The sequence below is a fragment of the Vanacampus margaritifer genome, chromosome 19, assembly GCF_051991255.1.
Source record: "Vanacampus margaritifer isolate UIUO_Vmar chromosome 19, RoL_Vmar_1.0, whole genome shotgun sequence".
NCBI lineage: Eukaryota > Metazoa > Chordata > Actinopteri > Syngnathiformes > Syngnathidae > Vanacampus > Vanacampus margaritifer.
In genome coordinates, this window is record NC_135450.1 from 10594480 (window position 1) to 10612385 (window position 17906).

A 17906-nucleotide genomic window follows, 5' to 3' on the forward strand; every position below is an offset into this window, starting at 1 on the left:
CAGATGAACCCAACCATCCAAGAGCCTGCAGTTGGACAGGGGAATTGATGTCTTATTGGAACAGCAGTAGGAAGTTAAACAAGAGTGTGAAAGAAACGGAGGTAGAGAAAGTTAATCCCTGTTCATTAATCCAATCAACTGTGGCTCAGCTTTGTTCACGCAAACAATCGGACTGCTGGTGGGTTGAAAGACAATCGCACTTTCACTTGACAGTCTGTGCCATGCTCGAGAACGGTTGGGAATAATGTCTGGATTGCTTATGAGGACGAGAAAGCGGTTCGAAAAGTGTGGGCTTGGATACGGTACGTTAATGAAATTGTCAGATTATGAAGACACATTTGGATTGAAAACATGAATTTAACCCTGGAGAACCCACAGGGTCAAGTTTGGCCCCTATAAATTCTGCTACTCAAATAACAAAGACCTTTTTTTTTTTCCAGCAGTGATTTTGTCCGTGTGTTCTTGTTTCCATTGGCCAAAGTGTGTTTGTACATTCAAAATCCAGTTCTGAAATGCAACAAAAAAATTATATTGTTCAATGTAGCTGTGCATTTGAAATCCCAAAAAGGGTCAAATTTCGCCCTAATCCTAAATTAGGGAATAAATTGAAGAAAAAAAACATTGAAAAAACATATATTTGATGGCTAAAATGCAACAAATAAAACAAAAAATATATATTGTTCAATGTAGCTGTGTAGATTGATTATTTTCTTAAATTCTAAATAGTTTACTGACATTTTTTGTTATTCTGATTTTTTGAAATGATACCCCTAAATCCCAAAAGGGTCAAATTTCGCCCTAATCCTAAACATATATTTGATGGCTGAAATGCAACAAATAAAACAAAAAAATTATATTGTTCAATGTAGCTGTGTATTTGATTAATTATTTTCTTAAATTCTAAATAGTTTACTGACAGTTTTTGTTATTTAGATTTTTCGAAATGATACCCCTAAATCCCAAAAGGGTCAAATTTCGCCCTAATCCTAAATTAGGGAATCAATTGAAAAAAAAAAAAACATTGAAAAAACATATACTGTATTTGATGGCTAAAATGCAACAAATAAAACAAAAAAATTATATTGTTCAATGTAGCTGTGTAGATTGATTATTTTCTTAAATTCTAACTAGTTTACTGACATTTTTTGTTATTCTGATTTTTCGAAATGAAAACCCTAAATCCCAAAAAGGATCAAATTTCGCCCTAATCCTAAATTAGGGAATAAAGTGTTAAAATTGAAAAAAACATATATTTTGGTGTTCAGTGAATTTATAGTAGTCATTTAATGTATAATTCATAATTTTCCAAAGAAGAAAAGGGTTCTTGGGTTCTCCAGGGTTAAACAAAGGAGTGATATTAAGTTCAGGAAGAAGTCGAACTGTGCAAAGAGCCCGTTGAAAGTCACACTTTGGACCTGCTTATTTCCAAGAGTCTGAATATACCCCAACATCAGACATCTTCTAGTCCAGTAAGAACCATTCACTTAAGTCATCTGGTTGCAGGTCTACCCTGTGTCCCCAATGTCAGCGCCAAACACGGAGACTCAACGTTTTGTTTCTACGCTCCAGATATCCGGAACAGACTCCCAGAAAACATCAGGTCTGCCGAGAGCATCAACTCTGTTTAATCACGGTTGAAGACACGCCGATTGTTCACGGCTGCCTTTGACTAAAGCACTGTCTCATGTTTTAAAATGACTATTTTCACTCCAAGTGTGCACTGTTTCTTTGTTTTATCTCTTGTGGGTTTTACTGCGTTTCTTTTTTACCACTTTTTATATTTTTCTTTAAAAAAAAAAATTTGAAAATATTTTTCCCTTTGGCGTTATGTTTTACCGTCCAGTTTGAAGCTCTTTTTATTGTCTTGTCGATGAGATGTTGCCTTGTCTAAGTTTGGGTTGTAGGGTTGGATGATAGGGTTTGATTTTGGGGAAACCACTTTGTGTCCCAGGCTGTTCTCCTCCTAAACTCGAAAAATTCGGACCTCTACTCCACTGTTTATTTGTTTAGTTGGTTAGTTATGTCGTAAAAGTTTTGTGTAACTCAATTTGTAGCTTCTCGGTGCTAGCGCTAGTTTTGAGCAGTCGGGCTCGGGTTTCAGCGTTTGTTTTAGGTTGTAGGGTTATGATTAAATGTTAGGGGAGGATCACGTCCTTTTTGCCAGGCGTCGGGTCATTTGTAACGAATGACAAATTAGCGTCGGAGGCTGCTGCTAATGAGAGATTTTAATTATCGGCTAATCCGCTGGTCATTTCGCGATGGAGGGATCAATCATTGCCTCGTTAAGATGTCAGACAATTGTCGGAAATGAGCTCTGGTGTGCTGAGTAACACAGCTGCTTGGTGGTGCGAAAATGTCCTTTCTTTTACAGTGGCGGGAAGTAGATATGCAAATATCTCTACTACCTGTTTAACCCTGGAGAACCTACGGGGTCAAATTTGGCCCCTATAAATTCTGCTACTCAAATAACAAAGACCTTTTATTTTTATTTATTTTTTTACAAATTTAACTTCAAAAGTCCAGAGTGCCACTTCTGACCCCTGCATGGGGCCATCTAGTGGATGAATTTTGCACTTACATGAGCCAGAGTGGTGGTGACAAGATGGCTAAAATGCAACAAATAAAACCCAAAAAATGATATTGTTCAATGTAGCTGTGTATTTGATTGATTATTTTCTTAAATTCTAAATAGTTTACTGACAGTTTTTGTTATTCAGATTTTTCGAAATGATACCCCTAAATCCCAAAGGGTCAAATTTCGCCCTAATCTTAAATTAGGGAATAAATTGAAAAAAAAACAACAACATATATTTGATGGCTAAAATGCAACAAATAAAACCCCAAAAATGATATTGTTCAATGTAGCTGTGTATTTGATTGATTATTTTCTTAAATTCTAAATAGTTTACTGACAGTTTTTGTTATTTCGATTTTTCGAAATGATACCCCTAAATCCCAAAAGGGTCAAATTTCGCCCTAATCCTAAATTAGGGAATAAAGGGTTAAAATTGAGAAAAAAAAAAAACATATATTTTGGTGCTCAGTGACCTTATAGCAGTCATTTAATGTATAATTCATAATTTTCCAAAGAAGAAAAGGGTTCTTGGGTTCTCCAGGGTTAAGAACAGAGCGCGAGTACCTTTTGGCTCTTGTGTTATTATAGGGTTTGAGCCTCGTGTCTGAATTCCTCAACAATTCCCACAAACAAAAGAAATAGCAACGTGTAGTACTTTCATGTCCACAGTCTCCTAATCAATACTCCTTTTTTGGTCATTTGAGCGGGCCCCAGTTTGTTCCTTCCCCGCCTCGGCCCGACCGTGCGCCGGGGCCATTAATCTCCTGAATGCCACTCCGGCCTCTCCAGGCGCTCGCCGCGCGAATCTGAAAGGCCGTGTGTGCTCATACCGATGTAAAATGTAGACAAAGAAGGGCTTTTAGGGGGAAGCAAGCAGCGCGGCTCCATGTGAGATAAGTGGCGAAAGCGAGAAGCTCTCCTGGGATTTTTGCGTCTTTGAAGGCCAAAGTGACAGAATTTTGAGTGATTGAGAGGATGTCACCCACCCTACAACAACTCGGTGTGTGCACTTTATGAAAGGTCGTAGGACATGAATGCGGTTTGGTATTACATTGGGGGATTCCAAGCGGAGGATCTTGACCAGTTGCCTCGCTTATGGATAGAGACCACATTTTTAAACATGACAGAACGTTGATGCTTTTCCTTTATCTTCCCCTGAAGCAAATTTACTTTGTGATGTGTTTAATCAGTGCTTACTTACATGGAGTCAATCTCTCAATGATTGCTTTCAGATACGCAGTTTGCTTCTTCTGGCCCCAATTAAAATGAACGAAAAGGGTCAGTCCGCAACGTCTTGGTCTGAATAAGTTGATGTCTTTGTCTGCCCGTGTAGGTTCGAGTTCCTACTTACTTCAATTTGTCACAACAGACCACTCTTATTGATTTCAAGAATGTAAACAAGAAATAAGGTAGTGAAGAAAAGCAGCACTAATAATAAAAAATAAAAAAATGGAGCAAAAGTGAGGTTTGTTGCTAACTTTAATGATTATCTGGACAAGCTAGCAGGCTACAATTAACAGAGCGCACTTCAGGTTTAAAGGTTACGTTTTAGGATGTAAATTCAGAGCGATTTGTTAGGGTTTCAGGTTGGGATTGTTTTTATTTTTTTTTACATTTTTTTAAAATTAGCTTTGCAGTTATGAGTTGGGGATTAGGGTTATAGTTTACGAGCTAGGGTTTAAGGTTGGAGTTTAGGGTTTCTGTGTAGGGTTCAGGTTAAATTTTGGGTTAGGATTAGATGTGAGGCTAAATGCCATCCATCCATCCATTTTCTTGACCGCTTTTCCTCACAAGGGTCGCGGGGGTGCTGGAGCCTATCCCAGCTGGCTTCGGGCAGTAGGCGGGGTACACCCTGAACTGGTTGCCAGCCAATCGTGAGGCTAAATGGTTTGGATTAAAAAAAAAAATAGGGTGGGAGGGAGGTTCCGTATTAGGTTTAGTGTTCAGATTTAGTGGTAATGTCAAGTTTTAGGGTTTGGTTTTGGTTTAAATTTCAGGAATAAGAGTTTGGAGATTAGGTTTTGTGGGATTAGGGTTATGGTTCAATATGGCGTGTTTGAGTTTAGTTTAGGGTTAGGCAGGCTACAATCCTCATTTATACATTGAAAAGATTCTAACAAGGCAACAAATACTGAGCATGGATGCTGAAGGCTCAACCAAAATCAAGGGTCTGATCTGTCGTTTAGGTTGGCGTTAGGTTTTCCAACGGTATTGTGAGCATATTAGCATACAATTGCTGACCACATAAACAGAAGCAATGTTGCTAACCCCGCAAATCAGCCGGCACTGCTTAGCGGCTAGCTGTTATGAACTGGGGACTGGTGATCTTCAGCGTTATTATGAGCTTTAGCATAGCATTAGCCACCCTCTCCGCCGATTACCTGGCAGTTCGCATGTGTTTGTGAGTCAAACGCCTCCCAGTTGTCCCGTTAAACTGGAGCTATTTAAGCCCAGCCATCCTCCGTGTCGCTATTAATCAGCCAAGCAGAAGCTATTTGGGCTGCAAAACAGCAGCTTGGCCTGCAGGCTTTTTTTTTTCTTTTTTTTTTTTTCTTCTAGATGTCCTATATTTATTACAGGGCCCACTACTGCCTGCCTGCTTCTTTCAGGAGCACTAATGAGGTGTAGCAATTGTAGTAGAAGTACTAATTCTCCTCAAAGCGCCAGGATTAATTGCGGTGACTAATGCGAAGAATCAATCCCGAGAAAAGGTGTGGCAGGTCAGCGGCGCTCTTCTTTCCGCTTGCTTATCCCTCAAAAGATGGACTCCCTAAACCACGCTCTTAATTGACTTGATTGACTAAAACTTCTGACCAAACGCTTCACGCCTTCATGTAAGATGTAAAAGTTTTTGGGAGAAAATCCTGCGTTCCTGTTGCAGGTTACGTTTGCCCTTTTTATTGCTTGTGTGTGCGCGAGTGTGTACGTGTGCACGTGATGCTTTGGACGTTTCTACTCCTGCACCGCCGCTCCATTTAAATGTCAGGATAAACATTGTGTTGTCCTGGAGGATCTGTCAGCATATTCACTGTTTTGTGTGTGTGTGTGTACGTGTGCGTTTTTGTTTCTTGGCATTCGGGATTAGTGTTGTGTGCGTGTGTGTGTGTGTGTGTGTGTGTGTGTGTGCATATCTGATTGGTGTGTGTGTGCGCGTCTCGCGGGGGCTGCTCATTTACAGCAATATCTTGTTCTTGTAGAACTTACAGCAGATCCACTTTCGGCGAGGCTCATTTGTAGCACACACGCTCGCCTGATGGATGAATTGATCATTAGTGCAGCGTGTGCGTGCGCGTGTGTGTGTGTGTGTGTGTGTGCGGAGCAGGGCTGCCACCAGGTCAATAGAAGTAAATACGACCACAGATTGGAAATGGAGCCTGTGCTCTTTGGGAGTATCGGTAGCAGGCAGATTCAGAATGTGGCGGCAAAAAGCAAACATTGCACATTTCACACACACACACACACACACACACACACACGCCGCCGCCGTCCTTTTCGAGCTCCCGCACACACACGCACATATTGGCTTATTTGCTGGCTGGTAACATCCATCTGTCACGTTCCTTCCTTCTTCACGCCTATTCCCGCGTGATTTCGGTATGGCGTGCGCGCCCCACGTGTCGCCAGGCAGTTGCCGTCCTCAAAAGGGAGGATTTATTTATTTATTTATTTATTATTTTTGAAACCGCTAATCACCTCCTGCCGGTGTTTGCACACCTACACGCGCCAGCGAGCTCGTCGTCTGACAGGAAAGAAAACAGCAAAACATTTAGTCAGGGTAATTATCTCTACGTAAACAAAAAAATAATTGCCGAGAATGGGGTGAAGTTCCCAGGTTGGTAAAAAAATATTGCTTTGATACATCTGCGACCTCACAGCTGGTTTAAAATATTTACATTGTGTATGTAGCCACAATACAAACAAATGAATGGAGTGAGGTTCCCTTAGGCTGGTAAAGTTAGCGCTTGTGTACATCTGCATCCATCTGCACTACTTTTTAATAGACTCAATCCAGGTTGTATATGGCTACAACAAAGTAAGTAAATAGAGTGAGGTTCCCCCAGTTGGCAAATTTAGCGCTTGAATAAGTCATATCCCTGAATCTCATTCTAATGATTTCAATAGCATAGCTATAATAGACGAGGGGTAGTGAATGGAGTAATGTTCCCTTGGCCAGCAAAGTTAGCATGCCAAAAGATCATCAGCAATTCCTCCAGCTGAGGTTCCCCTAGGCTGATCAAGTCGATACATTATCACATGTTTTTTTGTTTTTTTTTATGTTCGCAGTATGGACACAACGTAAGTAAATAGAGTGAGGTTCCCCCAGTGGGCAAAATTAGCATTTCAATAATCTGTATCCCTTAAACACCTTCTGTTGTAATAGTATATACAGCTGCAAGATAGACTGCTGGCAAGTGAATGGAGTGAGGTTCCCTTGGCTAAAAAATTTAGCGCATCAAAAGATCATCACCCTTGCAACTCATTCTCTCTCTGTATAGAATAAAAAGGAGTGTAGCAATCAAAGTTAGCTCGTTGAAAGGTCATCACACCTCCAAATCATTTGAACGACAACGACCAACACAAGCTGGCTGAAAGAGAATGGAGTGAGGTTCCAGCAGGCTGGTGAAGTTAGCGTTTCATTATCTACCACTGACCTCAAGCGTTTAAAGCTACACTATGGAATAGTGAATCGAGTGAGGTTCCCCAGGCTGGCAAAGTTAGCGGATCAATACATTTGTGACTAAAATAGCTTTTGCGTTGCGTTATCATCCCTTGTATCGTTGGACTGTCACCATTTTTTTCTCCAATTGTTGTTCATTGGATGTGACGCAAAATGGCCGAATGCCTATTGGCATCGCTTCCCCTTGAGCGGTTGTGACGAATTTAAGTTTTTATCCATTCTGGCAGTGCGCACAGGTGTGCCGGGTGTCTGGTTTCCCTCCTCACCTTCCTCCCCCTCGCTAGGCCCCCGTTCTGAGTTTCCAGTTTGTGTACACAGGCGCACACACACACACACACACACATACACACACGCGCGAAGACCTTTGAAAAGCCATCTCGAAGTGATGGTCGGATTTTAAGACTTGCTAATTAGGAAGCTCAAATCCATCTGCTCGCTTCACAATCGCAAACGTAGTGGGATTTTGTTTGGGTGATACCCGTAGTGCAGCTGCCACTTGCGATATATATATATATATATATATATATATATATATATATATATATATATATATATATATATATATATATATATATATATATAGTGTGTGTTTATAGTTCTCCTTATTTGTTCGCTACCTTTTTTTGCGAAAGAATTACCCGGTTGCCCTTTTCTTTTCTCGGCTGAGGTATGGAGCAGTGGAGATAAGGGAGAATATTAGCTGGCGCAAACCGCCGTCATTGTTCGGCCGGACGAGCACCGTGTTCCTCTCTACGCCTCACATATTTTTAGAGGTAATACAACTGTAGCCGCTCGGAAAATTCAAGGTTATTAAATGGGGGGCGGGGGGGCGGCAGCAGCAGCCGGAGAGTGAAGGGAGGAGAAAAGCATCCGAGAGTGACGTCTCAACGGTTTTTAGCAGTTCTGTTCCACTGGTAACACCATTTTTCAGTGAATGGGAAAAGAGCTTCATGATTATTGTGATTAGTATTATAACAATTTCTCGTCAGATATGTGTCAAGGATTTCACTCATGGTGAGTGAGTGGCTCAAGTCAAAACTACACAGCCAGGGCAATCATGCTCAAAATAAAATTGCTTCGCATAAATTTAAAAAATATTATCCAATTTTTTTTTTTTGCTACAATAATGTTACAAGAAATTGGAAAAATATTAGTAAACATTGCAAAATATGTAAAAAATTAATAAATAAAAAATGGTAGATGAAAAATGCAATTATTTTAAAAGTTACAGGAGAATAAAAACAAACATTCTCTACACAATTGTTGGATACAAAAAATACACATTGGAAATCCAAAACTAATATTTGTCTTGAAAAGAAAATATTTCAACAAAGATGCAAAATACATTTATAACAAATTAAGACATTAGAAAATACCAAAATATTTGAAAAAAAATATATAAGACTGTTTAAAAAAAAAAAAGCTAATGGAAAAAAAAAGAAGTAATTTAACAAAAATATTATATTAATATTATATTAAATAATATAAAAGCCACTGATTTTGAAATTTGAAAAACATGGTAAAAATATTGGATAAAAAATACAAAACAAATGCAAAGGAGAATCAATACTAAATTATTAGGAAATATTACACAATATTTAAAGAGAAAGTAATAGGAGAAAAGTAGGTTTAGTGCCACAGTAACATACAATATCATTTTGACTATAATAGTTGAACCGTTTGACCTTTGTGACCTTTCACTGGGTGTGCCCCTTAGGCCTGCCTTTGCTATTCCCTCTGAGAGGACGAAGAAGTGATGTCACGCCACCACCACCGCTTCGAACGGGATTACCGGGCACCCTGGGAGCGGCGCGACATCCGCCTGTCGGGCCTCCACAACGGGGGAGCCAATCATAGCTGTGCCTCTGCCGTCGTCAACGGCAACAACCGCCCGGGCCTCCTTCCCCTCCCCGTCATCCCGTCACTACTCCCCACGTCGACCGCCTTGGTGGTAACAACATCTGGCGGCGACGCGGCGGTCAAGCGAGGCATCGCGGCGGCGGGCTCGGTCGCCTCGGCGTCAACCAAGGTAAGAAACTTTCTGTCGAGTTTTCTCGCCGTGGTTAACTTTCTGGTGGAAAGGTTTCTCTGCTCGCTCGTCGTCATGGTTGGCCACCCTCCGCCTGTCTCTCGGAGCTCGCCATCTGAACCGCTCCCGTCGACGCCTCGGTTCTTGCCAAACCATTTTTCCCTTCCATCCTCATTTTCTCACACTCTCTCTCTGTCTGCCAAGTGCGAGGCTCGTCCTCCGAGTTTCGGCCTCTCCGCCTATTCATTTTTTTTTCACCCACTTTGATTATGCAAATGACCTTCAGGCAGTGACGGTCGGACTTTTTTTGCGAAATCAAACAGAAAGGCAGAACGCTTTGATTGATTTTCCATGTTTACGTCTTTGTGGCCGTACAGTATGTTGTTGTTATAAGCCGAAAGTGACTCATGTACGTTGGCCATATTATTGTACACCCACCAACATCCTCATTACGAACGCAAACGATCTACATCTTTTTTTCCTCTTTCTTTTTTTCTACATCTAATACAAAGGCTCTATCAGTTGTTAGAGAAAAACCTCAGAACCAGAACCTCAGATCTGTAAGGCTGACGAGCTAACCTCTAATCCACCGTAGTACATAAGGAATGGTGATGTCATCATTTTTGTTTTAGCGCTCCTGAATATGCACAAGGAATACTTTTGCCCATAGGGGTAAAAAAAAAAGTTTGGTATTTGACCGGACTGATGCCAGCTAGATGACAATATAAGCCAGGAAATCGTGTTAAGTTAATTTCCATGCCTGCTTCCGAGAGACTTTCTGGCAAAAAATCTCATCTGATTTCAGTCGCAATTTGAATTGAATTTCTCTCAGCCATGTCGATAGATAGCTCTAAAAAGGTTCTCATGGGCTGGACGATATGGTCCGAAATTCATATCACGGTATAAATTCTTTCACATTAACACTATGTATCACGATATAGAATTAAGTGGGTTTTGTTTTTTTGTTTTCATAAATAATTTGCTTACTGGTTTACATAGTCCTGTATATAATCTAGATGGATTAAAAAAAAAAAAACAATGCAAGAATACATTTACTTTGGATAACATTTGTTGTGCAAATCTCAATTCAAATTGGGCAAAATGGCTTGGCAGTGTGCAAGCTAGCGAAGATTTGATAGGAGTGTGTGGTGGAGGAACTAACAAAAAATTAATATTATTAAGGCTGCAGTTCTCAATTTTTTTGGCATTCAGATATCCTACTGAAAATTCTAGCGAATAATGGGATATTTGGATAGAAATACATATTCTTGATTGGTTACAGAACAATTATAAATACAGAAGACAAAAAACACATTTGCACGTAATAATGAACTATCAACTGATTTTCATTTTTTAGATTTTTTTTTAAAAACTTTAATTTAAACTGTGCTTTGGCAGCACTATGTTTTCCTCTCTGAATCTCTCCCCATAGATTTTGGTCTATGCAGCGATAAGTGGCGTCAGAACCATAGTAGCGATTTAGCGCTGTAAGCTAGCGCGGCTAGCTTGCTGCTTGGTGATGCTAGCTGGCAGCCTCCATTAAACGACGGCAAACCCTAATGCAATGACGTCACCAACATGCGCTACCGCGGTAAGGCAGTAGAGTCAAAAGCTCTGACTTCGGCAAAATATATACTGTTTATATCGCCCAGCCCTAGTTAGAAGTTCGGACTTTTTTGGTTCACTTCAACAATCCTGGTCACAATGGCCATGGCCCTGAAGGGTCCAAAATGCTGCTTGGGACCAGAGATGGGAAATCCAGGTTCGTCCGTCCGTCTTCTTCCGCTTATCCGGGGTCGGGTCGCGGGGGCAGCAGCTTTAGCAGGGAAGCCCAGACTTCCCTCTCCCCAGCCACTTCAGCCAACTCATCCGACGGGACCCCAAGGCGTTCCCAGGACAGCCGAGAGACATAGTCTCTCCAGCGTGTCCTGGGTCGTCCCCGGGGCCACCTTCCAGGTTCAGAAAGTAAAATCACAATTTGGCTTTAGCTTCAGGTGCTTGTACTTAACCGGCAGGTAAAAAAAGTCATTACAAGCAGCACCTGTGGCTAAAGCCGAACTGTGCAGGGATTTTGCTTTCTGGATCTGGTTTTCCCATCTCTGCCTGGGACTGGTGGACATTCATCTTTTTGCCACTAAGTCCTCCCCCATACCAGATTCATTCCTGTCTGCTTTGTCTCTAGCCATGCTATTGTTTTGTCTTATTTCAGCATTCTAGAATAACGGTCAAAAAGTCCCCTCCCATAGCAGTTAGTTCTTGTCATCTGTGCCCCTTAGCCTGCAGTGAGGTTTCCAAGGTCGAGAGTTGGACTGACGGAGTCATTGCTTAAGGCGCAGATCGCAGACCGTGAATCAGTTTCGCTTAAGTCTCCTTTCTGCCAGCCACCGTTGAGGTTGTAGGTGGCCGGTTTATGCAATGCATCAGCGACTTGACGTTTTTGTCAGTTTGTCCAAGTTAGCTCATTTGGTTAAAAACAAAAGTTGAAGGCATCGATCGGCTCTCCCGGGAGATAAACACGACGGTTGTAATTTAAGCGCACAGTTCCCCGTAAATCTGCGTTAGCCCGATCGTGGCGCGTTTCCCCCCGCCAGATCTCGCCAACTGCCGCCGCAGCCGTTGTCATCAGTCAAGCGCAATTAGGTGACATCCCTATAAAGGCGCTTATTATATTTGGTGTGGTGGGGAGCGCTCTTCCCAGGATGCCGCTTTGTTTGTTTTTACCTGAATTCCCCCCCCCCCCCCCCCACACCTGCTCTTCCCGCGTAAAGCTTTTCAACGGCTCTTTGCTAAATGGGCAACGGAGAGCGACCGTGTCTAAAAGGCAAAGCGCTCATCTCGGCTTTAATTACGACACAAGCGTCTCGGGATCCAGCCAACACCGCCGGTGCCTGGCTTTCCATCTCGGTTCCCCTCTGCCATTCGCTCAAAATCGGATGAAAGCCGCTAGCGGCTCGGGAATTCCTATTGGGAACTTCCGACATGTGTAAAAGCGATGCTCCATAATCTTCACAACCAATCACGCCGTGGATTGGTGCGACATGGGACAAGTTGGCTTTTTTTTCCACCTGTGAGTGCGCGCGTGTGACAAGCCCACCATCTGGCGTTATTGTCCGTTACCGATGTAAAGTTAACCGCACGGAACAGCAGACTGTAGTTAATTCTTAGCGACGAGAACCCCCCCCATCCCCCCATCCCATCCCAAGTCGCTCCGTTAATTATTTGTCAACGCCTTTCAATGCCGTGGTTGCATTCATAAAGAAATCATGCCCTCCTTTTAAACAACTCACCCGCATCAACATAAAAACACCACTCGCGAGTGTTTGCCGCAATTTATACAAACATTGTAAAAGTTTAACAAGATGCGTCCTCGTTTTAAATGCCGTGTTACAACGTGCATCAAATGAGGCACTGCGATGGGGATCACTTTGACCCACGGGCCGAGACGGAAACTATAAGTCGATATATTTATCAAATGTTATAGCTGTGTTAACACCTAAAAGGGATTAAAGGTTTTAAGTTGAAGGAGGTGTATGTCTTCTTAGATTTTCCTAAAAAGAAGACAAATTATTGCTGTTGCATTTTTCTAAAAGAAAACAATTGAGCTGTTAACTCCTTCACTCCCAGCCATTTTCACTGAAGCAACCCCCTTCACTCCCGGCTGTTTTACTGGATTTGGACTGATTTTGCAAGGTCCACAGACTATTGTGTACTATTGCTATAAAAACATGAACCTTAGTAATAAAATAAATAAACATTAGTCTCTTCTTTCATCAGGAAAAAAAAGTACATCTCTATCTGCTTTAGATTTGCCGCAATCAGCATTAGGATGTAGATAAGGTTCATCATTATCAACAAACCTGTTGAAAACACTGGGAAAAAGAGCTTGTTGCAACATGGACCTAGCTGATCTCTTATACTCTGCTTCCACCTGCTGGCCATTTTTTGTGATAACTACCATTGCTAGAAGCCAGCTCTTCATGTCAGAAACTGCATCAAAGCTTTTTGTATGCTCTAGAATATAAATATATATTTATTTATTTATTTATTTTTTTAAACATATAAATACGTTTTTGGGAGTGAAGGAAAAAGTATTCAGAAACATATTTATACGTTTCTGGGTTTGACTGAGTTAATTATATATATTTGCTCAATCGTTTATTGCATCCTAAAAAGAATAAATACTTCTAATGTTCTACTTTCCTAAAAATAATTTTTTTTTTCATTTATTTCACAATTTCTGCTTGCAGTGTGTTTGTCAATGATTTGTAAATCACTTTTATGTTTTGCATTTTGTTCCCTTTATGTACCAAAAAAGAAAAAGAATACTATGATAATAATTAGGGATGTTGGATACCACTTATTTTCATACCTATACTTGTACGAGAATTCACTCTTACGGGTACCACTCGTACGTTAGATACATAAAACTTCGTTTAACATAATGACAAAAAACTGTGAACTGACCTTTCTTTCTGACCCAGATGATGAAGTATCGGTGGCTCTTATTGGCAGCTTCCATGTGTACCCGATACCTTAAAATAAGACCAGTATTATTGGTACTTTCTTATCCCTAACAATAATAATAATGTTAATTAAATAAGGGTCAGGTTGGTCGCAAGACATCAGTATTAACTGCCTTTAGTTGATAAAGACACAAAAACTGGAATTGCTGTTTTTCCTGACATGTTTTTAAAGTGATAATTGAAGAGATGAAAAAGAAAACGTGGCGGTCGCACCTTGATGGAGAGCGTAAATATTCATAAGACGATTAATCACTTACATAAATGAGTCGCGCTCCTAAAAAAGAAAAAAAAAACATCCACGCAGCAGCCAAATATAAAAGTAGCGTGGCGACGCAGCGGCTTAATTGCTGAGCTTTTTATTCATGCAAATTACAGGCGAATAAAAACGCAGGTTTTGCCTCGTGTGAAGTTCTCTCGTCCTCTATCCAGAGGTGACCAAAGAATTCTGCATTTGTGAGAGTTCTAATACTTTTTGATATAAAGAAAAAAAAATCTGCTAGCTTTAGTTAATTTTTAAAGAGGGTAGCAAACCCTCTTTAAAAATTAACTAAAGCTAGCAGAATTATTATTATTTAGTTAATTTTTAAAGAGGGTAGCAAACCCATGACATTTTGTTTTTTTAAATGTTTTTTTTTTAAACATTTTTTTTTGTTTAGTTTTTAAAAAATATTTAAATATTAAAGTATTTTTGAGTGCAGGTCACTAAGTTTTGTGTAACAAAGTAAACTATAATTCCCAAACAACTTTAAATAAAATATAAAATCAATTTTTAGAAAGTAATGTAAAATTAATTTTGAAAGCTCATGTATGATAATTGACAAAGACAAAAATAAAAGACATTTTTGCAATGAATATAGTTGTAGTCATTTTTATAAATGTAAAATTTAGATTCTTTCCGTTTTTTCCCCTTTTTAAAGCACTCTCATTCATTCCCAGCCATTTTCACTGAAGCAACCCCCTTTGCTCCCGATTTTGCAATACCCACAGAATATTGTGTGTCTAACAGAACCTACCAAAAGAACGATTGGAGTCTCTTTTTTTCATCAGGAAAAAAGTATACTTCTATCCGTTTCCGTTTTGCAGCAATTAGCATTAGAATATTGCTAAGTTTTATCATTATTTACAAATCTGTTTAAAACAGTAGGGAAAATAGCCTTTTTGCAACTTGGCCCTCTCTTGAGTTCAGAGGCTGCATCAAAGCGTTCTGTATGCTCTAGCATAACCAACACCCCCCCCCCCCCCCCCCATAAAATACGTCTTTGGGAGCATGGTAATATTTAAAATAGAACTTATTTTTACGTTTTTGGGAGCAAATGAGTTCATTACTAGTTTGAACTGTGAAAATTCCTCCAGTCTCTGCGACGTCTGTGTGCACTCACAGCCAACAGCGCAATAACGAGGCACTCTTAAGCCATCACGCCAACCCAAATACACGGATTACGCAAGTCTTCGCACATGACCAGAAATGATCTTCAAAACTGTATAACATGTTTAGAAACAAAGCTTTTATTTGACTTTACAGGTCTTAAAAGTACAGGAAATAAAATACTCTTACTGCATTACTTTCCACCACCGGTCACATCTTGCAACTCGGCTTTACCGCACACGATTGAGAGCTTTCTGGGGACTTTCCGCAGAGATGCCCGAGCATAAGCTTTTTCATTGTATCCGAACGAGGTAATGATGCCGCTGGAGGCCAGACGGACAGACGGACTGGTCGTCATCTTGTCAGAGCGCCGCAGCAAGTTCCAGGCAGCACGCCGGCAATCCCCGCTCGCTTTGTCGGCGGGAGCTCGTCATGTGAAACAACCCAAGCGCCTTGAGCTGCTAAGTCCCCAAAGGGAATGTGGGATGTTCAAGGAGTTACGGTGGAATAAGAAAGAACACGCTCCTTTTTCCCAAAGCTTATTGAGCTGTCAGGTTGCAGAATATTGATTTTATGTCACATGTCCAAAATCTGGTCCCAATCTTCCACTTTTTTTCCTTCGAAACTTCTACAATATACTCAATTGATGACACTGAACATGTGCACAGGCCTTCCTGATAACTGCTTCACATCTGAGTTGCATGGATTTTTATTCACATTTTGCATTAATGTTCTAAAAAAAAAGTCATTGTTGATTTGCTACCTGGAGATTTAGCTTTCCTAGACTCAACCAATATTGAGTAGTTTCTAACAGTTGCTTCACATATGTGTTGCATGGAATCCGATTTTTATTCACATTTTGCCGCAATGTTTTAATAAAGACATTGTGCATTTGCCAATTAGAAATGTTTGCTTTCTTGGATACAACTAATATTGAGTTGTTTCTGACAACTGCTTCACATCTGCGTATTATTTTTAGCCAAATTTCCAGTCACAGCGATTAAAAACAAAACAAAAAGCCATCGTGCATTTGCCACTGTGAGATTTAGTTTTCTTGGTCTTAACTAATATTGAGTGGTTTCTAACAATTGCTTCACATCTATGTTGCATGGCATCTAGTTAGTGTCCTCATTTTGCAGCAATGTTTTTAAATAAATGAATTTGTCAATGACAGATTTTGCTTTCCTGGACTCAACTAAAATTTAGTTTTTCCCAGAAAACTGCTTCTCATCTGTGTTGCATGGGATGTGACAGATGTGTCAAGTCACAGTGGTTTAAAAATCAAAAATCAAAAAGCCATTGTGCATTTGCCGCTATAAGGCTTTGCTCTCCTGCATTGAACATTTCATTCTTTGTTTCCCACTACTGCTTCACATCTGTGTTGCATTAAGTGTACTTTTATATCATCCGAGGACCATTAGACTCTATTCCTTATCATTTTTACCTGCAGCTATATTGGTTAAATGGATATTAACTCAAATGAGCACTTTCCTTTACCTTCACATCTGTGTTGCATGGAGTATGATTTTCATCCACATTTCCACAGTAATATCAATTAACGCTACAATGTAAAAGAAAAAAAGAAGCTATATATAAAAGCTATTGTGCATTTGTTCACCCACACTGAACAGATATGTTATTTATGAGAACTGCGTCACATCTGTGTTGCATGGAGCCGACACTGTTGTGATGTCTGTCTCCGCAATGCTATTTAAAAAAGCACTTTTGAGCTTATGAATGCAACCTGTTAGGCCACCACCATTAATATAACTCAGAAAGAAATGAGAGGAGACAATAAATAAGTTGTGTTGTGTCCACAGGGGACCGGACAGGCCTCATAATGAAGACATAGTGTGTGTGTGTGTGTGTGCGTGACACTGTGTGGCCGTGCCTGTACTTTAGCCCGTTTCATTAAGCTCATTTAAATGAGGTCGTTAAGCCAATGAAATGAGGCCCTATATATTTGGGAGTGGGTACAAAAAAACAATTCTCGGAAGTCTAGTGCATGTGTGTGTGCGACTGTGTGTGTGTTCCTGCGGGATGTCCGCATCACGTCAAGTATGCCTTCGTGCTAGCATTAAGTGCAATAACCACTGTAGCATCCTGATAGCGCTCTATGAACAACTTGACAATAGCGGCTATTAGGGTGCTTTAATTAGCTCTCACCCAGCTTTAAATAACAAGTAACGACCGCCTACACACACACGCACACACACACACACACACGCACGCACACACACGCGACTCACACATAGAATGAGTGGGCCCTCATTAAGGTGTTCTGGATGTAGTCTGAGGCTGTTGGAGCTGACATGTGACAAGGCGCAAACGAGCCCCTGTAGGTCCACGCTACGTTTTCAACCTGTAAAACGAACACACAAAAATAGCAGTCGTCATAAAAATAAAAAATAAAAATACTTGAGGAAGGGGACCCACACCTTATAGTCCATGTCATGACCCACGGTAGAAAGTCTGACTTCCTGCTGGTTCTCATTTCAACACAATTTCTCCCATAGGAAATAATGTGAAGGGGATTGTACAGGGGTGCCTCGAGATACGAGCTGTCAACCTGCTGATTTAGTTGCTTTGACTTGCGAGCGCAAGTTTGAGCGCTGCATATTGGCAGGTGACTCAACTGACTTGTTAACAGGTTTATACAGTTAAACATTAGTTCAACCAATAGCGCAATCTTGGGTTCTACTATACTACAAAATTCTTGGGGCGGCACGAGTACC

General features: G+C 40.6%; 1 protein-coding gene across 3 annotated transcripts in view; it reads left to right on the forward strand.

The window, feature by feature from the left end:
• Nucleotides 1–17906, forward strand: part of klhl29 (kelch like family member 29) — a 179337-nt gene that overhangs the window by 57004 nt on the left and 104427 nt on the right. Inside the window, exons 1-3 of one of the 3 annotated variants that reach the window (XM_077553144.1) lie at nucleotides 190–302; nucleotides 1504–1600; nucleotides 8971–9282. In XM_077553144.1, the coding sequence (XP_077409270.1) occupies nucleotides 9010–9282 (273 nt within the window). In that variant the 5' untranslated portion in view covers nucleotides 190–302; nucleotides 1504–1600; nucleotides 8971–9009. Of the gene's footprint in view, nucleotides 1–189; nucleotides 303–1503; nucleotides 1601–8970; nucleotides 9283–17906 lie in introns of those variants that run through there. The other 2 variants (XM_077553143.1, XM_077553142.1) reach the window with 2 other exon arrangements.